At 36.9% G+C, this 27,443-nt stretch overlaps 1 protein-coding gene across 2 annotated transcripts in view; it reads right to left on the bottom strand.

The window, feature by feature from the left end:
- LOC127618829 (membrane-associated guanylate kinase, WW and PDZ domain-containing protein 3-like) overlaps positions 1 to 27,443 on the bottom strand; it is a 214,547-nt gene that overhangs the window by 34,207 nt on the left and 152,897 nt on the right. Inside the window, exons 1-5 of one of the 2 annotated variants that reach the window (XM_052091471.1) lie at positions 23,470 to 23,533; positions 23,215 to 23,383; positions 17,853 to 17,932; positions 16,562 to 16,619; positions 8,525 to 8,658 (exon numbers count right to left, since the gene is read on the bottom strand). In XM_052091471.1, coding sequence (XP_051947431.1) covers positions 8,525 to 8,658; positions 16,562 to 16,619; positions 17,853 to 17,932; positions 23,215 to 23,321 — 379 coding nt within the window. In that variant the 5' untranslated portion in view covers positions 23,322 to 23,383; positions 23,470 to 23,533. Of the gene's footprint in view, positions 1 to 8,524; positions 8,659 to 16,561; positions 16,620 to 17,852; positions 17,933 to 23,214; positions 23,384 to 23,469; positions 23,534 to 27,443 lie in introns of those variants that run through there. The other variant, XM_052091470.1, reaches the window with a different exon arrangement.

Genomic DNA, 27,443 nt, shown 5'->3' with positions numbered 1-27,443 from the left:
ACATGACTCTCTGCCCAAATTTGGAGGACTTTCACCACTGGTTGGAGCAATCTGAACCCAAAAAGATTGGTTTAGCATTCCGTGTGGGTTATCTAATGATCTACGTATCCGATTACTTTGTGTGTGGGCTCGTTTTAAAGATACTTTTAAGTAACTGCATGTGATATTTTATATTCTGTTTATTTTTTTTATATAAGTTGTAAGTTATAACACTGCATATGAGACACACCTGTTCATATGAAACATGTATATCAAAGACATACACCAATCAGCCACAACATTATTGTGCCAAATCAGCCTCATGCCGCCAAATTCTGAGATGCTATTCTTCTCACAATAATTGTACGAAGTGGTTATCTGAGTTACCATAGACTTTGTCAGTTCAAACCAGTCTAGCCATTCTCAGTTGACTTCTCTCATCAACAAGGTGTTGATTTTACATGATTTTATGCACCGCTCTACTGCCACATTATTGGCTGATTAGATAATCGAATGGATGATTGTTGGTGTCAGATGGGCTGGTTTCAGTATTTCTGTAGCTGCTGATCTCCTGGAATTTTCAAACACAACATTCTCAGGAATTTATTCAGAATGTGCCAAAAACAAAAAACATCCAGTGAGTTTTGTGGAAGGAAATGGCTTGTCGATGAGAAAGGTCAACAGAGAATGGCCAGACTTGTTCGAACTGACAGTCTATGGTAACTCCGATAACCACTCTGTACAATTATGGTGAGAAGAATAGCATCTCAGAATAATATTCTGAGATGTGGGCTGGCACTGTTTTGGCGGCACAAGTAAGATCTAGACAATATTAGGATATTGGCTTTAATGTTGTGGCTGATCATTGTATAATTAGCTGTGACTTACTATATATTTGTCTGAGTAAAAAAAATAGGCTGCATGTATTGTACTCTTTGAGAGATTTCCAACAACATATGTCACATAACTATTTGATGAGTTTCATGTATTTACTGATTACAATAATATATACAGTTCAACCATTCTAATAAATTATCAAAACATAACACTTGTTTCAAAAGCAAATGTCACACAAATTTCAATGCACTTGTTTAGTTTTGGTCATAATGCCTACATGCTTTGTAAAGTAGAGCTTATTTAAAGTTAAATTTAACTAAACTTAAGTTAAATTTTGTGTTGGTCAAGACTGTAGTTATAAATAATGTATTTTGATAATTTTTTATTCTCACGTCAGTGAGCCCATCTGAGCTAAAAAGGCTTAAGTTCATAAACACACAATCACATATATTTTCTTTTCTATCGAGGTTGACTTCAGTTGTTTTCACACTGAATTTATTATATATTTTCCCCTAACCCCATCCCTAAATGTAACCCTCACAGAAGCCTTTCTGTATGTTTATATATTCACTAGGAATAATTACTTTTTATAGTTATCAAGCTGTTTTTATAGTGAGATCATTGGCTGGTCATCAAAGGATGGCTACATTCTCAGTCTTTCAGTGAACCTTTATAACAGAGGAAACTCTCCATAAAGGGTAATTGTATTTTTACGCATGGGTTAAGGGAGGGAACAACATCATACCACTGTGGTATCATATCAGCCTTTATCTTTTGATTCTAATTGTTTTCCTACAGATAAAGATGTTCAACACTGACTCTGGATCAGCTGTAAATGGGAGCTTGTATGCTAATTACAGTAATTTATGACTGAAAAAGTGCAGCAGTATGATTTATTCTTGCCTCATCTGAGAGTGCCAACAGCATCAGATGAGGCCACATCAATATCATTAGGAGAGCAGCGATGGATATCTCACCATGTGTCTTGGGGATTGGATTTGCATAATAACCACATTGATGAGTTGGACTCGCCCTCTGAAAAGGATGATTTTTATTGTAATAACATGACAACATTTGAACTGCACACCACCTGCACATGGGTACACGCGAGTCAGTTGTTTTACAAGTGCAGAGTACTGTGATGGTACATGCATACTTGATTTATTCCCATATCTCATTGCCTTTAGTGCTGCTTTCTCAGTTGGTTGCTGAGGGAATTCAGGAAAACGGGGTAGGGCTGATGTTTATGTCCACTTTGTTATGCTTGTCATGCATAAAGAACCACTGTCACTCTCAGGGTGAGCTAATTATTAAATGTCAGAGAGTAATTAAAGGTGTAATATGAGCTTTGCATACACTATGTGTATGGTCACTGCCACACCAACGGCTGGAGCTAAAATTATTTTTATCATTGCTTGTGTAAATAAAACAAATAAAATGCATTGCAATGGTCAATATTATCATTGTTAGGGTAAAATGTTGTAGTTATGACTATAGTTTCTGAATGCTCTCCTAAAAAAGTAGATGCTTACATTATGTTGAAGCAATATCAATAACGTTGATATTAATAATGCTTTTAAAAAATTCTATCGTGATCTCTATAGTTTCCCATCTTTGTCCACTGATGAGGATATTAGAAACTTTGTGGAACCATTAGAACTTCCTAAACTGACGGCTGAGCAAACAAATTCTCTTGATTCTGAGATAACCTTGGAGGAGCTTGGTAAGGTAATTAAGGCCCTGCCTAAAGGCAAGTCTCAAGGGCCAGATGGCTTTACCGCTGAATTGTTTTTAGATCTTATACTATGGAACTGACTGACTTTTGTTAGAAATTATACAGAATCATTAAAAAATGGAAAGCTTCCGGCAACCATGACACAAGCCTGGATCAGTCTGATCCTTATAAAGGACAGAGATCAAAGCGAGTGTAAGCGTTACCGTCCAATTTCCCTGATCCAGCTAGACGTTAAAATATTATCAAAAATTCTGGGTAATCTCTTCTGATAACATTAGGTGTTTCATCAATATCAAGTGGTCAGTGGCAAATGATCAGACTCCGGTTGCTGCCATTTCACTTGACATCGAAAAGGCATTTAATATGGTAGAATGGTATTATCTTTTTAAGAATTTTGAAATATTTAGGTTCAGGAACACTTTTATTGGATGGATTAAGTTACTTTATAGACATCTGGTACAAACAAATTGATTAATTTCAGATTATTTTACTGTGGATAGGGGCACCCTTCAGGGTTGCCCTCTTTCCCCATTATTGTTCTGTCTTACCCTGGAACCATTAGCAACCGATAACAAAGGAGGATGATTTTCCAGGAGTGGTGGCGGGAGGTATGGCACATATTTTTTACGATTTTTTTACAAAATGTATTATTATGTCCCCTTTCTGCTGGTCAGAGTGGATTGTGAGGGGGGTTAATACACTATGATCTATATGAGAGTGGAGTTTGGTTCAGCATTTGATTCCCATATCTCAGTTTTATAGGTAATTACAGTTGTGCCACCTGCTCAGTACTATTTTTGAGAGTAGCATACCCCCCCAAAGCGGCAGATAATCTGGGAATGGTGATTACTGCTTTTGGAAAAAGTCATGATGCATCAGTGTATTACTCCCTGCTAATTCAGAGTCTGGGGGATGGAGCTTTAAATTCTATCAAGAGATTATGGGAGAAAGATTTAAACTTGGGCTAGGATTAAAAAAAATGTCAAGTCTTCATCTAGAGATGCAACGGTGCGCCTTATGCAATTCAAGATTTTACATAGATTTTATTAGACCCCCTCTAGATTGTATATGTGTTGAGATCCAGGAGTTTTGGTTGAGGGTTCAGAGTTTTGTGTGAGACATGTTGGGCACTCGGGTTTTGTTTGCCCAAGAATCTGTGTTTTGGGCGATTTGGCAGTCATAGATGTGGGGAATAGACACACAGAGATTATTTTGAGGGGTTGGAGAGGTGCATGGGGATGGGGAGGGTGGCTGCTTTTGAAGAGGTGCCATTTGAAAGAAGGGGTAACACAGATTTGATTGTTTCGATTTAATAATTTTTTTTGTGTGTATATACTCATATATGACCACAGGGATGTTTGTTGGGGGTCATGGTGGTGTTGGGGATTGGGAGGGGTGGTTGTGGGGTTTAAATGTTGATTCCATGTATATATGTTTTGCACTTCTTTATTTAATGTAGGAATCAATACAAAATATTGATTTAAAAAAATAATGTATGTAATGCACAGACTTGTGTCTTATAAGTTTTATACAACAGTGGCAACAGCAATATGACAAAAGTTGTTTTTTATGTTCAATAAATTATATAATTTTTTTATATTAATCTGAATTAAAACATTTTCAATGAAGTAAACAGTTTGTTATTTCAACTGTAGGCTGCCAAGCAATGTAGTAACTTGGACCATTAATATCAAATGTCGGGTCACAGGTGTATGCTTCTAATAAATTTACAATGGCTTCGAACCAATCATCCAATCACAAATGAAAGAAAGTTATTTGGGTTTGTCACAACATGAGGGTGAGTAAATGATAAGCTCCCCAGAACAAAAGTTAAACTTTGTGTATGCCTAAAGGAACTTGATTAGATCAGTAAAGTAAAATAGCGCACTCATCCATGTCGTATTCTCAGATGGGCAATCGCCATCCACTCATTAAACTTTCTTGGCCAGGGGGCAGTGTGTGCTTTCAAAAATGAGATCCACTGCCAGCTTTCCAATGGGGACAAGAGGACAAAATCAGTGCTCAGAGGACACAAGAAGACATAAGAGACAGAGATGCTCTGTGAGTCTACAGAACAAACAGTCCATAGAGTCCTGCTTCTCACCGGTTTAACCTTCATCAATCTGAAACTGAGCTCAGTCATGTGTTCAGCACACCAAATATAACATCCAACAGAAGCCATTGCAAACATTCAGGTCAAACTGGAAACAATCCCAGGACAGAAAGTTGGATAGTGTTGACAGGAGGAGGGGATGACAAAGCAGAACCGTTCAGAGCACCATCTCTCTCTAACGGCAAGTAATTGTAGTTCTAAAGGATAAAATCAGTCTTAAACTCAGCTGTTACCAGTGTCCTCTGCCAAATTTGTGTATAGCTGCTTCCCAATTCTTACTAATACTATGCACAATAAGTATGTAACTTACTCAATGAGTCAGGGTTTAGCTGTTTATGTTTTGCAGTTAGCCTCTGCCTGTAGTTCAAAAATAGCTGTGTATTCTGAGAAAATAACATATTTTTTTCTGGGTAATGAGTCTGGCAACAAACAAGGTGCATGGATAGAACAAAGTACTAATAAAGGGGATAAATCCAGCAACTCTTGCATATTTCAAATGTATTGAAATAAAACAGATGAGCTTCAGCACACAAGCCGGGTTAACCTTGATGAAGGACTATGTGCCGAAATGAAAATAACATGTTTTGCAAGGAACTTACAGTATAAATAAAACAAAATTTTTCATTATATTATAGAGGCCTGTTTATTATATTATAGAGACTGTTTTATTTATTTAGTTAAAAGCATTAAATACGCACAACATTTTTTGGGAGCAAGTTTTCTTTTCTTCAACTTAAAAAGTCAGTTGTAGGAAATATTAGCTGAAATACTGTAGAATGCATGAATGGGAATGCATACATAATGTCTTTATCTTCCAGGCACATTTTTCACATTATTTTCTATGTATGATGTAGGACACGCTTATTCTAATTTCTCACACTAGGATGGATATTGTGTGAATTTGGATGCAGGGCATGTGTGTATATATCAGAGATATCTTTGACTTTTGGTAGCTTTAAGGGCAGATGGTTTAAACTGACACTTACAACCTATTGAAAACAAGAAATAAGCACAGAGATAGAAAGATAGATAGATAGATAGATAGAGAGAGAGAGAGAGAGAGAGAGAGAGAGAGAGAGAGAGAGAGAGAGAGAGAGAAAGGAACATTCTAGGTTCAATACAAGTTAAGCATAATCAACAGCATTTGTGGCATATGTTGATTAGCACTAAAATTTATTTCGAAATGTCTCCTTTAAAAAATAAGAGAAAAGAAGCAACAATCGTGGTTACAGTGAAGCACTTACGATGGAAGTGAATGGGGCAGATTTTTGGAAGGTTTAAAAGCAGAAAAGTGCAGCTTATTTTTTTTATAAAAACACTTAAACGAATACTTCTGTTAAAACTTGAGTATTATTTGAGATTTAAAGTTGTTTAATTCACCATTTTTATAGTTGTTTTAGGATGTTTTAGGATTTTAATGTTTACAGTATCACATCATCATGGAAAATAAGCTTTACACAGAAAAGTTTTGCAAGCAAAACACACACACGCACACACACACACGCGCACACACGCATGCTCCTGTGTCAGTGCTCAAATGATGGGAAAAGGAGCTCTTAACGGTATTTGATGTACAAAAAAAGCCCAGATGGGACTTGTGATAGAAATCAAGTATTTTCAACCTGTGTAAAAGCATTTTAATTACCACAGAAGCACATCAAGTCTTAACAATCACCAAAACACAGAAGAGATGTTTTTGTCTGCAAGCACTTTTCATGTAGAGCTCAAAGTGCCGCTTGACCCGGACATCGATGCCCTGACGTGAATCATGAATGTGGCTTCACTATAGCTGTAGCAAAGTGGATAGTCACAGTCTAGCAGCTGATTCATATTGTGGAGGATGAGAGTTTATGAGATTCTATGCCCACTGCAATGAATATGCAACCTATGTGGGGACTATCTTTCAATTAGTCAACCTCCCACTTAGACTTTGGGAAACATTTAATGTTACTTTTAAAAAAAAAAAATTTAAATGTTAATTTTAGTGCATTTCTATCTTTATAATGTGGATGGCTTTGTTTGGAAATTTTTTATAAACTATTATATGGTTACATTTTGTTTTGTTTTCTTTCCTAAGATGGTAATAAATGCATTTTGACAGGAAAAGAAGAAGTATATATAGTGTCAAATTTCAGCACTTTCAAAATCTGTGATTAATTGATATTAACTACATAAAAATTATGGGATTCATTTAAATTCAATATTTTAATCAACTGACAGCATTAGTTAAAACTAAATGTGGATGTGATTTGGACATGATGCTCTTTGTTAATTTTTATTTTCAACAAACACATTTTTAAAAGACACCATGTGTAGTACAAGCACAGGCATTCTTCACCCAGGGTGCTTTAGCTCGTTCAATAAATTTGCACTTTGGTGACTGTAGTAAAACCATGGTTAATTTTTGTAAGGTAAGGTTAGAGTTAGAGGTTGGTGTAGGGTGTCTTTGGGACTCTAAATAAACACAATATACACACTGCAGTGATGCCCTTATACTGTATGTTAGTATTACATTAGGAGTGCAAATAGTATCTAACACTATTTGCACTTAATGCAAACAGCATCTATCAATTAGCTGCTGCCATAATAAAAATAAATAAATCATATCTTTAAAGTATTAGAATGATACTACATGACTTTTCCAAATCTTCTGCAAATGATATCTAAACAAAAACTTGCTTCAATCATCCTCTATGAAAAACACATTACTTCTGTTTGGGCTGTCAGAGACCCCAGATGTAAAACATAAATAAATGAAATGAAGAGGTTTTGTATTTGTTTTATTCATTTTTTTGAATGTGTTTTAACTGAGGTCAAACTGACTCAAACATTACTCTATCAAATAACATAAAAAAACATAATGAACATTATGAGATCACCACTAGAGTTAATAGTGCTCTCTTGAGTGTCTGAAGAGTGATTCAGAATGTTGGGATCAGGTGCTTCCAGTGAGAGCCATCCATTACCGTTTCAGCTACAGCTTGAGAATCGCATTCACAAAAGGTTACAGGCACACTTGTCTGCTTCTAATCATGTTAACAACACTTATATTAGCTGTACAAGTTGTCATTTTAGAGTACAACAATTTAGAGCCAGTATTTACTGCGTTTTGTTATCATTATTCATGTACAATTACTGCTCCTGACATTTAAAGTGGTCATATCCTGATAATATTAACAGTTTGAGCACAACAAGGATGAGGCAGTTTAAAACTAAATTTGACCAGATAACAAACCTGCAAGTCGATGTACGCAAAGCACAGAACTCAGCACTTTTGCTCATTTCATATGCAACGGGGACGCTTCATAAAGACACAAACTGTTTAATTCTAAAGATCAAAGAAAAGGTTGATAATGGTCATGGAGAACTAGAAATTACCTTCTTAACATTATAAGTGGATCTCACAGAGGAAAAAAAGATTATGGGTTTGATTCCCAGGGAATGCATGTACTGATAAAATGTACAGCTTAAATGCAGTGTTACTTGCTTTAAATAAAATTGTTTGCTAATTTAAAAATGTTTATGTAATAAATTCAGCTTTTGTCATTTCAAAAGTGTCAATCCTCTTGTCACCTCTCCACAGTCCTCACAATTAAAGTGACAAAACCTTGATTGAAAAATAAATAAATAAACATCTAAAACCAGCCTTAGCCTAGCCAGGCTGGTCAGTTAACTAGTTTTGGAATGGTTTGGGGGCACTTTTTAGCTGGCCAGGCTGGGAGACCAACTTAAACCAGCAAAGAGCATCTTAAACCATCTTAATCTAGATTTAACTGTTTTTTTTAAAGCTGGTAATACAAAAGAAAACAGAGGTGGTAGAAAAAGCAGGTATGGAGGAATAATGAAGAAGAACGTTTTACTTAAGGGCGTCGGTGCGGCTCCTACGGCTGCTGCTATTGGCTGGCTGACTGGAGACGTGTCTTGGCTTGGACTGGAGAGTTTCTTCTTGGCCTCCAGCACCGGATTCTCAAACTGGGTCTTCTGATTGATGTGACTAAAGGAAACAGTGAGACAGTGAGAGTGCAGGACTGGACTGAACTGATACAAATACATGCATGCTTGCACAAACACTATGAGTACAGAACATGAGCGTTGCTTATCGATTTATGCAAACAGTCATTGTGAATAAGGGACAGAAACGTATCAGAGCCAAAAGGTGAGGCATTGTGCGCATGCTGCTCTTCCTGTTTGTCGTCTGCACAGCATTCAGTAACCAGGCGGTCACTTTTTTCTTTACCACAGACATTTAGAGAATGAACAGAAAAAATAAACACCATACTGAGATGGGAACTGGTTTGACTCAATGAAGGTAGTGTGTAAACCTTTCCAGTACACATTTTTGTTTCTGAGGGTGAACAGACAGTAATCTGACATTAGGTTAGTTTTAAAATGAATGTTAAGGGTTTAATAGAAGTTAAGCTCAATTGACAGCATAATTATTTCAACTTTATTTATGTAAAAAAAAAAAAAAAAAGATGAAAAAAAAACTTGGTTACAGTGTGGTATATTACTTATAATTGAAGTGAATGAGACCAGTCCATAAACATTAAATACACACGGTTTCAAAATAAATAAAGTCAGAAGAAGAAAACTTTATAAGTGCTAAGGTGATACATTTGTTTACTATCCCTATATGTGTAAAATGAATGCTGGTAAACGCCATAGCACTGGAAAATTGCTGATTTTTTTCACACTAATTCATGTCAACACATATGTGTCTATACTTTTAAAAGGTTTATTTACTGGCCCCATTCACTTTAGCTTTAAGTTAATTTTCCTACCCCACTGGCAAATTATTATAATATTTTGTTCTTGTTTAAGCTTAAACCTCACTAAATGTTGCTAGATATATGCTTAAAACAAGACAAATTCAACAGGTAACACTTTACAATAAGGTTATATTGTATCATTAACATTAGTTAATGTGTAAGGTATCATGAACTAACAATGAACAATAAAGTGATTTGATTTGATTCGAACAATATATTTTTTGGGCATTTATTAATCTTTGTTAATGTTTGTTAATAAAAATACAATTGTTTATTGTTAGTTCATAGAGCATTAACAAATGTTATCATATAAATCTTTTGATTTTAAAAATTGTACTACCACATTGCTGTGGAAAATATTTGCCCCCATCCTGATTTCAACTGTTTTTGTGTATTTTTCATACTTAAATGTTTTAGATCTTCAAACAAGCTATAACATAAAACAAATGCAACCTGAATAAACAAAAAATACAGTTTTCAAATATATATATATATTTTCATTGAAGCAAAAAAGTTATCCAACACCTACATCACCCATGTGGAAAAATGAACTGCCCCCTTAAACTTAATAGGTGGTTGTGCCACCTGTTACAGCAACAACTGCAACCAAACACTTCTGATAACTGGAGATCAGTCTTTCATGCTGTGGTGGAATTGTGGCCCACTCTTCTTTGCAGAATTGCTTTAGTTCAGCCACATTGGAGGGTTTTCGAGCATGAACTGCCTATTTAAGATCCTGCCACAGCATCTCAATCGGGTTCAAGTCAGGACTATGCCACTCCAAAACTTTAATTTAGATTTTTTTCAGCCATTCAGAGGTGAATTTACTCCTATGCTTTGGATCATTGTCTAGCTGTGTAATCCAGTTGCGCTTAAGCTTCACCTCACAGACTGATGACCGGATGTTCTCATTTAGTATTTTCTGGTAGAGAGCAGAATTCATGTTCCCTCAATTATTGCAAGTTGCCCTTGCCCTGAAGCAGCAAAGCATCTCCACACCAGCACAGTTCCACTACCATACTTGACCATAGGTATGATGTTCTTTTAGTGGAACTTTATGTTTGATTGAAGCCTGATGTAATGGGACCCGTCTTCCAGTTCCACTTTCGACTCATCAGTCCACAGAACATTCCCCCAAAAGGTTTGAGGATCATCAAGGTGTGCTATGGCAATTCAGACAAGCCTTAATGTTCTTCGGGGTTAGCAGTGGTTTTCGCAACACCACTCTTCTATGGATAATATTTTTGGCCAGTGTCTGTCTGATTATTTAGTCATGAATACTGACCTTTATTGATGCGAAAGATGCCTGCAGATCCATGGATGTTGTCCTTGACCTTTTTGGGTGAATTCCTGGATGAGTTGTCGCTGTGATCTTGTAGGAATTTTGGAAGTTCTACATTTGGAGATAATGCTATCACTGAGGTTCTTTGGAGTCCCAGAGCCTTTGAAATAGCTTTGTAATCCTTCCCAAACTGATGTATTTCAATCAACTTTTTCCTCATAATTTCTGTAATGTCTTTCAACCTTGGTATAGTGTGCTTCTGGGTGAGGCCTTTTAGCCATCCTCATGCTGCTGAAAAAGTTCTATTTAGGTGTTGATTTGGTTGAATAGGGATGGCAGAAATAAGTCCTGGGTGTGTCTAGTCCAGCTGAAGCCCATTATGAATGCAGTTTCATAGATTTGGGTATTTAGTAATTAAAGGCAAATACTTTTTCACACAGGCCGAGTTTGTATTGGATAACTTTTTGCTTCAATAAATAACATTATCATTTAAAAACTTAATTTAGTGTTTACTCCTATTGCTTTTACTTTGTTTGATTTTCTTTTAATTTTTGAAACAATTTAGTATAGAGATATACACAAAAACAGAAGAAATCAGGATGGGGTAAATACTGTTTCACAGCACTGTACATGTTTAAATTAACGTTAACAAAGATTAATAAATTCAGTAAAAGCATTGTTCATTGTTAGTTCATGTTAACTGCTGTTGTTAACCCTTTAATCAAAATATTGATAACTACAGTCTTGACCAACAAAAATATATATATATTGTTTGAAAACTTAGAAGATCTACTTTCCAATTGGCAATAATTTCTGGAGACACAAGCTTCACAGCACACGCATTTCTTCTTCAGAGGTTTGCACTAAGTGCTGGATGTGTTGTTCTATTATTAGAGGCCCCGCCCACTCCACAGGTTGCAAGTAATGAGTAGAAAACAGTTTGCATAATTTGGCTTTGCTATAAATGTTGTACCTGCTAGTTGTGACTGCACCCCAGGAGAGCTTTTAACAGCCACATATACCTCGCAAAATCAGCTGGTGTACTGTGAGTTTGCAGAAGAAATGTACTGTTTGTGCTTTTGCCATGTATGAGTCATGCTGAGCCTTACCCACCTAATCCACATAGAGAGCGAGAGAGAGTTACAGCTCTCATCTGATTGCTGATGTTCCAGCTTTTGGTAATTCAGGGAGAGCATAATGAGGTATTGTGCCATGCTGTACTCAGACAAAAACTAAACAATGTTTTGTTGGCCTTTTGCATAAACATCATCGCACAGCAGAGATGACCTTACACATAATATTGGCACTGAAATCAAATCCTGTACCAGATTCCTTTGCTTCAGCGGCTCTCTACTGTCTTGCCAGCAACTCCATAATATTTAACATTTTACAATGCCTTGAGAGTAGTAAATAAGAAAATCCTGACAATATGGTGATCGATAGGTGTGCCTGCTGTTTTAGAAATACATTTTAAACCTAAATGAGTGTTAAAATTCACTTTCTACACCATATATGATTCTGACTGGTCAATCGAGGCATTTTGTGTTCAAACATTGTAAATTGTTTGACCGTTGTCTCTGGCAACCAATTTCCTAAGCTGCCAGTTTTATGTCTCTCATATCACTATGTGGTCACTTTCTTCTCACAATAAAATTACTGTATATAAACTCAAATGAATAAGTTATGCCAATTTATTGAATTATTTGGTAAGTAGCCATGCAATAAGCTGGATAATGTATGGTCAGCTGTCAATATCACACACACACAAAAAACACCTTTAGGATGATACGTGACCTGCCCTGATCACAGATCTTGATTAGGTATGCCCCGATACCGATACTGGTATCAGAATCGGGTCTGATACTGTGCTCATGTACTTCTACTCGTGCTCGTAAAAAAGCTCAGATACCAAAAAAACAATACCATCTGATGTAGGAAAGTCATTACATAAACATTCAGCGCACTAATTAAAATCACATTGTTTAACTGCAAAAGCTGCAATTTAATGAGATGATGAGCAGTATTTCAGATACATGTATTGAAATATGAATTTTAAATACAAAATATTTTGTACTTTGTATTTTAAAGTCTTTGGAAAAAATCAAATGTCATTTGTATTTAAATACATTTAAGTTTGGTGATTTTGTATTTTCAGAATACATAAAATGCTTTGTGCCAGTCAACCTCTTTATTAGGCTGCTGATTTCCTATATCATCTAGTTCAGGCATGCCTCCCAACGGCAAGTTTCATGCATTTCAAGCTGCAGATGTCAGAGAGAAAGGCTCCATTTAGCATTTCTGCTAGGAAATATGGAGTCATGCTTCATTCCACTCAACTCGGATGTAGGATATTCCTACTTGATAGCTCCGATCTCTGACCATAAAGCATTCCATTGGCAGATGCTCAGAAGATGACGAGTAAGTAAACAAAACTGCAACACTCTAAAATTAATTTAGCAGCAATATGACTGTCAGAGACATTTCCTAAAAACCCAAATGATAAACAATGCTGCAACACTAACAGTTGTGCTGCAGGTGTAAGTTTATCAAAAGAGAATTGTGAGAGGGTGGAGGGTGGGGCCGGGTGGTGATTCTACACACCCGGCCCCTTATCAGGCTAATCAAGCCTCCGAGAGGGATAAAGGCCGTCAGCGGATGGTGGTGTGTGTGTGTGAGAGAGAGAGCGTTTATGGGCAGCTGGAGAAGGGCGGCTGTGGCTCAGGTAGTAGAGCGGGTCAGCCTCTAGTCACAGGGTTGGTGGTTCGATTCCTGGCCCACACGACTCCACATGCCAAAGTGTCCTTGGGCAAGACACTGAACCCCAAGTTGCTCCCAATGGCAGGCTAGCACCTTACATGGCAGCTCTGCCACCATTGGTGTGTGAGTGTGTGTGTGAATGGGTGAATGAGTGACAGTGTAAAGTGCTTTGCATACCGTTAAGGTTAAAAAGGCGCTATATAAGTGCCGACCATTTACCATTTAGCTGTCCGTCATATGTGTGTGTTAGTGTCTTTTGGTTCAGTTTTATATTAAAACTATTATTTATATTGTCAAGCCGGTTCTCACCTCCTCCTTTCCATTACACTGGTGCCGAAAACCCGGGAAGGAGGAGGGATATGCAGTAGTGTAGTTGTCGCCACTACCATCCACCCCAACGGAGCAGCCGCGGCCATCTGCCGGAGGACGGAGGAGCCCGGCCTCCTGGAAGCGGAGTAACGGCCGCCGACCGCGAGGGGAGAAGGAGCTCCTAGCCGACCGCCTGGAGCGGTCAGGGAGGAGACCCCTACCAGACGCTAAACGCGGCGGGGTCAAGAGAGGACCACCAACCGCGAATGGGGAGGGGCTCCCAGCCGACCGCTTGGTGTGAGAACCACTGTCAGGGACGGGGGAAACCCCTTATGTTCCCAGAGAACGCTGCGGGCCATTCCGTCCGCCAGGGGCCAGAGGACCGCCTCCGATCCACCCGGGGAGACGTGGCTGTCGTCCATTAGAGGGTGGAGGAGTGGCCGTGGACCAAGAGTAAGTGTTTTTTTTTTTTTTTTTTTTAGAGTTTATAGAGTTAGCGCTAGCACTGGACATCAGTGCTAGCTAGTCAGTCTTGCTAACTAATCGGTTGTTTGTGTTAGCAATTGCTAGTGTATTTACTAGCTAGTCAAGTGTGTAAAGCATTACTCCTTGCTAGATAGCAGGAAAAGTACCCACTGCATTACATGTGATTTATTTAATAGAGTTCGCCACAAGTAAAAAAGCAGATGCAGTGTAACCTGAACAGAAATGATAAGTATAGAAATGGCTGCTATTAGGCATTTTGCACTACGTAAGTTTGTAATCATGTACCTGTTTATATATAATTGTCTTTAATTGGTTGAAGAGGTAGGTGAAATGAAAACAATGTATCTAAGCAGTTGTACACCAAAATGTTCTTTGCGTTCAGAATAGGTCCAAATAGATTTCAGCCTAATAATGCTACTTCATTGAATGGCAAATTTTACATGTAATTCTAAGATAAAATATACTTTATTTTATTTAGATACATTTGTTTCCACACAGTATTAGTTATTTTATGTTAATACAATAAAAATACAAAATACCTCAGTTTAATTTGAAATACATTTTCATGTATTTGTGCCCATCACTGGAGATAAATATGTAGTTTTCATGTGCTGCTCATGAATGCTTGTGAGTGCTTGTCAATGTGTTGAGCTTGTGTTGTGCTGACATGAAGACACAAAGTGCTCATACCTTCTAGAGCTCCTTGACTCATACACACAAAACACCATCGCGTGAGCATGAGCACCGCTTGAGCACGAGGATCACATGCTCTGTTTTTAGCAGATGACACCGAGCAGAGCGCTAATTCACTTTGTAGTCTGAGGCACATACAGCTTGCATATTTATTTGATTAATAGCAGTCTTTTGCGGTTTTATAATCACTTTGAGTCACATAGCCATAGAGACTGGCTTTTCCGGACTGAGAAGCAAGTGTATTAGCAACACAGAAACATTTCAAAATTAAAGTGCTGCCAAAATAAATGCTAAATTTAAATGGAAAAATTTACAACAGAAATAGATCATTATTCTGTATAGTTAAGTAATAATCACTGTAATACTACTACTAATACTAAATCAATAGTAATTGTATTATATTTAAAGTTGCACTCAGTAGTTTTTTCCTCATTTAAAAATGTTTACTCCAAAAGACGTGAATTGTAACAATAATCGTCCTGTTATTGGACACTTTCACTCATTGCTTAAATTAATCATGGCTGACTGTGAATACAAAATTTCTACAATGGCATCGGAAACTGAAAAATATTGATTTTAAATGATGCTGCATCCAAGCCACTAGGTGTCAGTGTAAGTCCAAGATGACATAAAGACAAAAGTTACTGAGAGCAACTTTAAGCAATATCTCACATCTATGGTGCTCTGTTATGCAGCACTTTATTTGACAAAATATAATTCCAATGTTGTATTTTGGATTGTTCTGTTATTTTTTTTTAATGAATTCATTTATTTAAGCACCATTTTGATGATAACGTTGACATGGAATTTCAGAAAAAATAAAACAAAAAACAGGTATCGGACTCTGTATCGGCAAGTACAGTACAAAAAAGTAAGTAATGGTACTCATATTCATCCTCAAAAAAAGGTATTGGGAAATCCCTAGTCTTGATCATCCTGTTGGGGACTTTATTTCGTTATAATGACTGTCCGACTAGGCATTAGCCCTTACATACACTGGAGGGGGAAAAAAATGTGCTTCATGTGGTCAAATCTGAATCTGGTTTGATTCAAGTCATCTGGTTTGATAACATGTCTGAATCAACCTAAATACATTAGGTTACACTAACAAAGATCAAGTAGAAATAGTTCCTTAAGATAAAAATTTCAGGTTACCACGTTTTACAGTAAATTATTCATTTTTGTCAGTAGTCACTTAACGACAATGCATATTTCATGACCTTAAGTACGTGCAACAGCCTCAAGTATTACAGTCCTGCCTTTATACAGATCATGATAGCTTAAATACAGTGACTTGGCATTCTTAAGTCATTTATATAACACTCAAACAACTTATGTAATTTGCAATACTTTCTTCTGTAATGACTTTGTGGTCCTTTGGCTTGGGGATAAGGTTTAGAATGCTTCCAATATGCTTCATTTTCTGTGCAACTGTTATTATACCCACAAAAAAATATTTAGGAAAATGAGATTGAAAACGAGAAAAGATAATGCCAGATTAGCGACCGAAAAGTAGAGTGTAAAGTAAACCAAGATGTTGTGTGCAATAAATGTGCCATCCATCATTCCTACAAGACCATAACTGATATAAGCATACTCACTCCACGTAATACGTCCCGTACTGTGGGTCTTCAATCTTCTCCCAGCCATATGGAAGCTCTGCAGAGAATCAGACAGGCATATAAGAGACAGCTTTAACAGATGCAAATCACCCAAGTGCTTAACACCAGGGGGTCTGATTTTCCGACAGTAAAAATTATGAGATGCCAGGTGTATCAAGAAGTTTGCCTGGATTTACACATCTATTTGGGCAGAGAAGAGATCAGACGGTGGAGGTATTACTAAGCTGTATGGAGAATCATGTGTAATCTTCCCCTGCAGTGCTGGGGATTACTTTAACTAACTAGAAGTAGTGAAGTTACTAATGTAATTGCATTTTGCAGTCACATAACAATAGTTCACCTGTTTTCAAAATAGTGTATAGCTTTTCTAGTAACAATCTAGTATTTCCAACAAGTAGCGGTATAATGTAAAAAAATGCTATATTGCTATTTCAAGCTATCAATCTCCTCAATGCCTTGACACCTACTTCCACCACAAGAGGAAAGACTAGACTGTTGCACTGAGATAACTGATAGCATCAAGTTGTCACCAACACACCATTACTGTATCAGTTAAGTATAACAATAATTATTACCAGCACTTTATTACCTAATTTATTTCCTATTACACTGCTGCTACCATCACAATAATCAGCTGTCACTTTTGATCACATTTTGTACACCATATGATCCCCTGTCCCCGACCCCAACTGTTTGGTACTATTATTATATTATTGTTAAGTGTACTGTTCACTGTGTATTGTTTACAGTAAAGTAATTGTATTACAGTGTGTTGTACATTTTTTTTATTTGTTGTCACTTTGTAAACTGCACTGCAGACATGGCGAAACAACATTTTGTTCTCGTTTGTTCTCTGGTCCTCGAATCTGATTGGACGAGAGACGTTCAATGAGTACTGATGGTCTCGCACCATCAGCAATCTAACACTTCACTGTGGGTATCACTCCGCTTGTGTTCGTGCCATTCTAAACTAATGTGTAAGAGCAGTGCAAATGTGTTAAGCGCAATGTCACTTTACATTTAATATGTGTCAAAATACTGTTCCTTGTAATGTGAAATGTACAGGGAGCAACCATCCTGACATGAGCGCATGTGCTTTTGCAAAAATTGTGCTTTGATTGCTTGTGTGAAATGACACACTAATGGGCTCTCAGCACATCATCAGAGAGCCAGTAGTGAGAAAGGGTTGAGAGAGGTGAATATCTCAAAGCTAAGCTGGGGTCTGTATACTCTTGCTGTGTGTGTGATGCATAAACGGACACGGTCTTACCTCCATCATCACATTTTTCAGGCGGTTTAGCTCTCTTTGCCAGCCGTGGGTCAAGCCAGGTCGTAGTCTTTGTATTGTGACTATACAGAGGGATAAAAATCAAACAAACACTTAGTAAATAAACCCTAATTTGCATGCTATTTAATTACACTGGAGTTCACAAATCTACTATTAAAAGAAAAGTTCACACAAAAATACATCAATTTGGATTAAGATATAAACAAGTAATTGACTAATCGAGGACTCATTCTGCACCAGCTAGTTGACTATTACAAATATTGCAAACAGTGAATGCGTGACGTCCTTTAAAAAGGAAGGCCTACAATGTGTCCGAAATTGCATAGTCACATTATATACAGTGTTTGATGAAGGATACACTTCTCAGCTGGAAAAAAAGGATGTTCTTCAGGTACTGTATGTATTTGAGTAGTACAAATAGATTCCAGACATACTTCATCCGGGGACATGGGTATTGGCCCATGACCTGAATATATGACGTAATACAACAACCGAAATGAACACTGAGGATTTGGACACTACTCCATTTGCATATTGTTTTTGGCAAACTATTTAGTAAACTATTCAGCATTGTAGCACTAGCAATACTTAAAATATTTGTATTCTTTTTTAAATTCTACTCTTTTGATATCCAGTTCTTGTTGAAGTCATGCAAACCACAGGATGAAGATCTGCTTTTATGAGTGGAAAGAAATTATGAAGCATTACGAGAAACTCTGAAGCTTATCAGACTAGTATGTGTGTATGTATGTGAAATCTCTTAACATGGGCAGAGTGCATTTGATAAAAAGCCAACTTTCACAACTTGTTTTTATGATTTATTAAATGTGAAATGATAAAAATGTGATAGCCTTTATGAAGACTCAAAATTTATATATGTGCATTGCCTGAATGCCATCAGCATTGGTTTCTATATTATTAAGCTTCATGTGAGTGCAAATGTTTTTAATTTGAAATATTTATTACTATTTTTATAATTGCATATTGTTATTGGTAACATTTGTGAATAAAACAAAATGTTAATTATTTGGTAATCGATAACTCGTTTTTTGAAGGTTAGAATATTTGACTACAAAATTACTCAAAATGCCATTGTAGAAATTGACTATACACAGTCAGCCGTGAATTTAATCCATGAGTGAAAGTATCCAAAAATAAGGCAATTTCTGAGAATTAGCGAGTAGTATTCAACAGGTCATGTTATTATTACATGGCAGCCTTCATGGGGGACAATGTAGATCAGGCTGCCTTTATAGGTTACTGATATGACTGATGTCAATCTCATTTGAGTGCTCATGATTTTTTACATATGTTTCAACATTACAATTAATTTCTTTAGGAGTAAAACAAATTTAATGAGCAAGAAATTACAGCATAAGGGGAAGTAAATAATGAAAAAAATATAATTTCTTAAGTGAACTATTGTTTTAAATAGTATTTTATTAGATTTAACCATGGTTGCAACCCAACACTCCCTAAAACTGCAGCAATATAACTATACCTCACTGTAACAATGACAACAGCCAATAATCACAGCTCAACGGACGCTAACAAACAGATGGCAAGCTTTTCCTTTGTGGAAAAAATCTGGTCTTTGATATTGTTAGAGGAAAACATCCTTTCCAAAACCACTTTTGTTGTCTCTCCTAGGGAGAAATAAAGAGCCTACTTAAAACTTAAATTTGTCTTTAAAATCTGAAATATTCAAGACAAGGTGTAGCTCATTCTCTGAAACGAGCAGACAGACACGTGTGTGGAAGCAAGGCCCGCTGGGAGAGTTTCACTAAGACAATTGATTGCGCTGTTCTGAGAATGAAGTATTGATTGGATTGCTTTCCCAACCTTAGTGTGGACACCAGAGATGCTTGGTTAAGGGCTGTGTGACCACAGACACAGATGATGGAAGAAGCTGGGGAAAAAACTGTAAGCTAGCGAGGAAGCTTCAAAGTCAGACCACTGGAGAAGAGCCATTTCTATTCCCTCCAGTCTCATGCTTGGTGTGTCTGCAGGAATTCCAGATGTCCGTTTACCGAGAGAGCCCTTTAGCTGGAGTGCTGCTGTCTACATCTGGGGCAGGTTACAGTACATCACAGGCAAAAATGGAAAAGATGGACTCACAAATCTTTTTTTGTTCTGTGGTCTGGAAATACACCACAGCAGTTTCCTTGTTATGCAGCCCAATTTGTGCAAGGTCTATGGGCAAAAATCACCCTGATGTAGATATTCTAAAACTATATCTCTCGAAAAACTTCCTTTCCATGTGTTCAGTGGCAACAAGAATTATTTGAACCCTTTGGAATTAACTGCATTTATGTTTAAATTTGTCTTAAAACCCCTAGGTTCACTCTCAATAAAAGTTAGAGTTACAAGTTGGCACACCTGGATTCCAATTAATGAATCGAGATTGGAGGTGTTAGAGCTACTTAGACTTATAAAAAGCACTCAAACATTTTGAGTTTGTTATTCACAAGAAGCACCATGCCTTGCTAAAAAAGATCACAGAAGACCTACGATCAAGAATTATTGCTTTGCATAATGCCAGAAAGGGTCGTTCTCAGTTAGAATCAAATACCATTCTATCTGGTAAACAAAGTGTACGAAATTTAGCAAAGAGGAGAATTGCACTAACATCAAAAAGCATCTACCATTCAGTGCCCCATTTCTGAATTACATGTATTTATAGTTTTCACAATATTTAACTGCCATTTTTGTCATTTGCATAAATGATATTTAAAAAAATAAAATAATTCTTATTATGCATATACATGTATATTTAAAGTACAACTAACTAATAAATGTCCATGTCATTTGTTTCGTTTGAACACTCAGTTTTCATAAAGTTATAGTTTTCTTAATTATGTAGTAATGCATAGCATTTTCTAAATGGAAAAGTTTTCTTTTCTGGTGGAAGAAAACATAATTTCAGTGTGAACAAAAGGCGTAAATGTTACGAAATCAATGCGGTTTCAAACTAAAATCTATTAAGGCCTTTGCACTCCAAACACAAAATTTTGCCAGGATTAACATTTTGAATAGGAACAATGGATTACTCTGAAGTCATTCACACCTGGAGCGATCATTCGTGCGGTGAAAAAGCAAGGTTTTTATTTTTAGGTGAGTGTATCGATTGTTTTTCCAACACCCGGCAATGAAATGTCCTGACCAATAAAATTTGAGCTTTGTATCACGTGTCAGATGCCACTGCAGTTACCAAAACCTGGTGGCGCAAAAGCACAGAAAGCTGTGTTGACCACCAACATTTAATACTGAAGGAACTCCAGGAAGAAATCCTGAACCAGCAGTGAGAATATGCATTACATTTGCATCAAATGCCCTAAAAACTGTAAAAATTGTCTGATCTTATGTGTATTGTCTTTATAATATATTCCATATTGCTGCATTTTTTTGCCTTTGCGTTTAATATTATGCAAGTTCTATTTATCTCTAACATAATAACTCTAAAATTGTTTTCTTCTGCAAATATTAATAATATTAAAACTAATGCTTTCACTTGCAGTGCACTCTGTACTGTACATACTATGTCTTTGTAACGATGTGCTTTTTTATACCCCAAACTAAAATTATGTAATTTTTACTGCTATGCTGTCATTACCTAATTATCTAATAATGGGTCAGATTGAAGATGGGTTAGGTTGGTTGGGATTTGTGTCTTATTGCTTGCATTATACGGACACTTGAACCATTTAGATGTTGTCACTTTTAATGATAACATGACGGTTTTTGAGGCAAATGTATAACACAAATAGATGTACATAGCAATAAGATATAATCAGTACTTTTCTGATTGACAAATAATTTTATTTTTAATTAATACAATTAATGCTGTTTTAACTGTTAATATCATTCTATACACTCCATTCTTTCTAATGACGAATCAGACTGTGTATACATCATAATACTGTCAGTCAACTTGTCCAGCAGGTGTACTGAAATAGCTTGTGAAAGTGTCTTGAATGTTTCCTTCTCCTTAAGCAATTCAACAACAATCTCATCAACGATAATGCACCTTGTAGAGACATTTGCTTTATTTTTTTGATCGGCTCGCAAGAGCATTTGGTCGTCTTTAATACTGTGATTTAATGGTTGTTCACTTTTGAACTTGTCAAGTAGTTCTCATCCGTGACAGGTGGAGGGCAGACCAGCTGAAGGGTGTGTTGCGGCACTTACAGTACTGGATTAAAATTGACTGGCGATTAGCGTCACCTATTATAAAGGCATGAATGTACTAAAGGCAATCATTCGCCTTGCTTTTAATGTGAAAAGGCCATTTGTCTTTGATTAATTTAGTATTATTGCATGGTCTCTGGTCTGCATATGCCTTTAGTAAGGTTGTAACAGTTCTCGATAAAAAAAACAAACCAAGCATGGTTCGGTAAGCATTTGTTCCACGGTTCATCTCTAGTTTAATAACGCATCTGGATCATACAGTTTGGCGAAGAAAATAGACATGCACAGTTGTAACCTCCGCTAACACACCTGTATAGCTGTATGTAGATGGACACACTCTGCCTGTGTTTCACTTGGGTCAACTTTCTACAGAGAGAAGCTGTCCAATTAACTGTTAGTATGTTAAATCAGTTAATGACATCACAGTTCTGCACGCGTTAGTTGGCAAAATGGCAAGCGGAAAAAACAAAGCATAATTGAAGTCTCCTGTCTGGGAACTTTTTCTTTATGCAGTCAATTACAACAGGTCAAAATGGTCAAAAAACCTTTAAAAACAGGCACTGTTTGCAGACATTGCTCAACATGAGTGCCGTATACTGGTAATACATCGATATTTGATTATTACAAATACAATGTTTAAACTATGGTTACTGTAGTAAAACCCTGGTGATTTGTAGTGAGGGAAAATCTCTTGAAGTGTCTGTTACCAAATAGAATATTTTTACTTTGAATTTGTATTTTCCCCCTTAACATAACAAATACTTAACCATACTGAAACTGTGACCCTAAAACTGTGATACAAACCGAACTGTGAGAAATTTGAACCATTACACCCCTAGTCTTTAGTGTGGACGTGCCTCAATAATGCCTTCTTCCATCTATCATTGATGGTGGCAATGCCTAGGACATTCCCATATCAATATCTTTAACATTTATGCACTTGCTGGCCACATAAATAAAATTGTAACCACCCCTTAAATTAGGGGAAAATAATTTTTTAAGAATTGGAATGATATTGTTATGAAAGAAGAGCAAGTTCAAAGCCCAGTCTTAAGAATGGTGGTCTGGGACAAACAAGGATTTTGATCCATCACAGTAAGCCATCACAAACTAAATGTGTTCCTTGTCGGCCCAGTACACTGCACAAGCAACTCACTCTATAAAGTAGACCATTCCCGTCTCTGTGTAGGCCATTTCCCAGTTCTTAGGCAGCGGATCTTGGCCCTCATCATGTGGCAGCGTGTTCCAGGTGCGAAAGTCCATGTTGCTGCTGGACTGTGTGTAGCTTGGCACAGTCCTCCTCCAGTCTGGTCCCTCCTTGTGCTCTGTGGGAGAACCAAGAATGAGAGAAAAGTGAGAGAAAGTGAGAAAAAGGTGAAGAGAACAAACTGGTATGGGGATTAATACATACTTCAGCTCTTGATAGCACTGCAAAAAAAGTTTCCAACCTTTTTATAAGACACAGAGAGAGGAAGGCAGAGACAGATAAAGAGAGAAAACAGACAACGAGCACCACTGGATTTGCATGCCAGTACTGATGTTCAAGGGCCGCCTCTCAGGCAGGGCCAGAGCTGGCTGATGCTTCCGTGAAGCTGATATCTGTCACACACAAATGGTTGTCTGTTTGTCTTTGTGTGTGTGTGTGTGTGTCAGACAGACCGAGAGAGAACACACTTTCATATGCGAACAGAGGCAGAGAAACTATTATGTGTATGCTAAATATGGCGGATGTAGGAACGGAAGTCTCGCCTTTCAGTTAAAAGACATTTATTGTTTTGGAGATTTTGGACTAGGTATGTAGACAGGCGCTGTGCTTGTATGTCTATTGCCTACATAGAAAATAGTTGCCTAGGGGTGTTACCTCAAAGGAACTTTGACAGAGGAAATTATGCATATGTGCCTTCGCAAGTAGTTGTCCCCAAAGTGAAATAAATCTGACAAAACCTCATTTTATATAGTCATAATCAAAGCCTGCTCAACTGAATCATTCCATCCTGGCACTGGGACGCCAGCATGTGTGGCAGATGAATCAGCACTTGTTGTTCCTGTGCCGTAACCATGGCGGCACCATTCATGACACAAGCAGAAACACAAGCACTCACATTCAAATATCATATAAGCTTTTTGTGCTTGTACAGTGTGTGAGTGGAGAAAGAAGCAGAACTCCATGAAACACAGTAAAGAAAGCAGCGAAGGAGATAATAAGGACTCGTGCTTGTTTATTATAAAAAAACAGCATAACGGAACAGATGAACACAATAATGTCTTGCAGACTGAATTTTTAAAGTGGGCCGAGATGTTGTAATGTATGCTACGCTAATGGCGAAGGTTTGCTTCTAAACAGAGGCTATGGAAAAAACAACCATTCAAGCCTTACAACTGGCTGCCTCCCACAAAGTCAATGTAGCCAAAGACTATAAAGTCTGTATATTCAAGTAGATGGATGCTGCATCTACCACAGTTGGCCATGGACATATAAATACGCACATACCCATACGCACATCTCTGTCCAGTCATAATAGAGGACAGATGTGAGGCCTCTTGTTCAACTGGATACACTGAAATGAATACAGCCAACTAATCCTCCCTCAGCTAATCCACAAACTTCTTTAGGCTTTATTGGTGCAGCAATTCCAGTTTTTTCCAGTGGCTATAAAGAAGTGTGCATGTGTATTGAGGTTTTGGTGGAGTTGCGTACACAAGGATTAGACTTTCATTTGAATGTATAATTGACACCAATTATAATTGAAACATGTACGGAAGTATTTTAATATACATTATCATGTCGCAGGTGTTCGAGTCGTGATATCGCATTCATGATATACTGATTCACGACATAGGGAACTGATTGAGACGCGCTCACTCTTTTCGGACTTGGATTGTGTGTTAACCATTAGCCTGGAAACAGGAACACTTTCCCTTGACAATTGCCTCACTCAGATACTGTTGTACATTAAAATGGAAGAAGACACACATAGTTAAGTAGTGTGTCAAATGGAAGAAACTGTTTAAAATGACTAAAGTTTACTGTAAAGTTAGTTTAATTGATTTATCAAAACTGTCAATTGTCCATGTCTTCTTCCTGTTGCTCTTGGCCTTCATCCGAATGCACCACCTAGTGGTGAAGCCTAGTAGCAGTAAGTGAAAATGTGCATCGGCACTCCTGCTTTCTTGCAAGCCGGGATGTACAATGATGAATTTCCAACTGAATTTTAACCACTGAAATTTTAGAGGATACTTTGCAAAGTGAAATACTGTATAATGGGCCAAATATTACCTGTCCAATAATAAAGATGATAATAATAATGATTTGGAACTGATCTTCGGAAGGTGAATATTTATTATTTAATTTTTGATGATACATTTTGTTTAACCACTTAAATATTAAACTATATGACATTTCATCCCAAAAAAATGCAAGCACTGTTAATTAAATGTGTTTATTTTTCAATTAGTGCAATTAAGTGTTTAAATACTCGTCATTAAAATACTTCAATAAACATGGCATAGACTGGAAGTCTAAATCCCAGACACATCCTTTTTTGCAACTGCGATTTATGGTTTGTTTTAGCTAGACCTGTTTTACTGTCAGTATCACTTAATTTGTGAGTTATTTTGCTTGTGGGCTAGTCATAAAACCTTCAGAATATAAACCCTTTTCACATTATTCATTCTGTTTAATCAAAAATCAATCTAGAGAGCTTGTTGAAAAGCTCTCGTCTATTCTAAAGGGTGCAAAACAACGAAGTCACATATTATGGGAAAATATATCAGTTCCCATGATGATCAATCATTGCAACCCAAACAGAACAGTAGGGGTAACTTCAGTGGGTTTATTTATTTTTGAATATAAAATTTTGTGGCAATCTCTTACCTATGCAATACACTCTCACTCTGCAGTTGAATTATTTGCAATTGCGCACTGTTTCATTGATTTATTGGGGGAAAATATCAGAAAATCTTTCAGCATGATACAGCAAAACCCCCCACAGACCCAAACTTGGCAGAAAAGATACTTTTCTAATCCATAAGTGCTAACAATCTCTATCTTTAAAAATGCCATTTTTACTTATTTTTCATATTGATATTTTTTATTATCTTATTATTGAGATATTTCTCTGGCAATAACATCCAGTACATTAGAGCGATACTAGAACTAGACTATGAATTCAATACCTGTCATATAATCACAAAGATATTATCAAAGATCATTTTCAAATTATGCCAAACTGTGAACACTACCTAGATCATTGTGCTTTTATTTGGCCTGCATGGTCATTTTTAGGGCTGTAACGATAAGCGAACTGCAACTGAAATCGCAGTACAAACATCCACAATCCTGTGTCATGGTTCAAAAAGACCAAGCCACGACACACGCCCCTCTCCAACTCCAGCAGCCTGCCATCAATTACAGATGCAGCCCCTTGAGCTCTTTACACACAATACAATACAATTCCACGACAACAAAATACATTTTCTCATTTCACAGTAAACATTACATGTAAATCATGAAATTATTATTCTATTTAGTTAGTAAGTTAAGGCAAGTTAAGGTAAAACAAAACATGTTGCCTAAACTTTATGATGAAGAAAATGTTAAACTACAGGAAGAGTTTAATAATGCCAAATTCATTGTATGGACAACAGATGGGTGGACGTCCCGTGCAACAGAAAGAAATTACCCAATTATCCGTAATATAGGTAATGGTCATGTAGGACCATTACAATGCACTGTATTACGGATAATTGGGTAATTTCAAAACCTGTTCTAAAAACTTTAAACTTACTTGAATAATGTTTACACAGAAATGTTTTTATTATTTAGTTTAGTTTAATTCTGAAGAGTACTGTTCACAAAGAGAAAAGTTATTTACTTAGTTCATGGGTTACAGCACAGACAGCTGGCCTGTTACCTCAAAGTGTGGAAGATAATTTAAAATGATTTGTTATTTATCGCTTTTTATTATTTTCCTCGCATTGTTAGATTATGCGAACAGTTAATATTGTTATTTAGTGTTCAAGTCAATCTAGGTAATAATGTTATTCATAACATGTTCTTCTAGTGTTCTAAATTGTTGAACCTATTGGTGATTTAATAAAGATTTTTATATTTTTTTCTTATTCCCCCTCCTGTGCATTGCACCCTGCTGCATAAGCGTTGCATAGCCACAGACTGGTCAGAGTGGCTATTATGACCCCTGTCCACCATCTAAAGTGCCTACAATGGGCATGCAAGCATTGAAACTGGACCTTGGAGCAGTGGAAGAAGGTCGCCTGGTCCGATGACGAGTCCAGTTTTCTTTCAAGGTAGTGCCCTGGCCTCCTAATTCCCCTTTCTCAATCCGATTGAGCATCTGTGGGATGTGCTGGACCAACAAGTCCGAT

The sequence above is a fragment of the Xyrauchen texanus genome, chromosome 25 (genome assembly GCF_025860055.1).
Source record: "Xyrauchen texanus isolate HMW12.3.18 chromosome 25, RBS_HiC_50CHRs, whole genome shotgun sequence".
Lineage (NCBI taxonomy): Eukaryota > Metazoa > Chordata > Actinopteri > Cypriniformes > Catostomidae > Xyrauchen > Xyrauchen texanus.
Note: the sequence above shows the minus strand (reverse complement) of the source record. Positions and strands in the feature narration are given on the sequence as shown.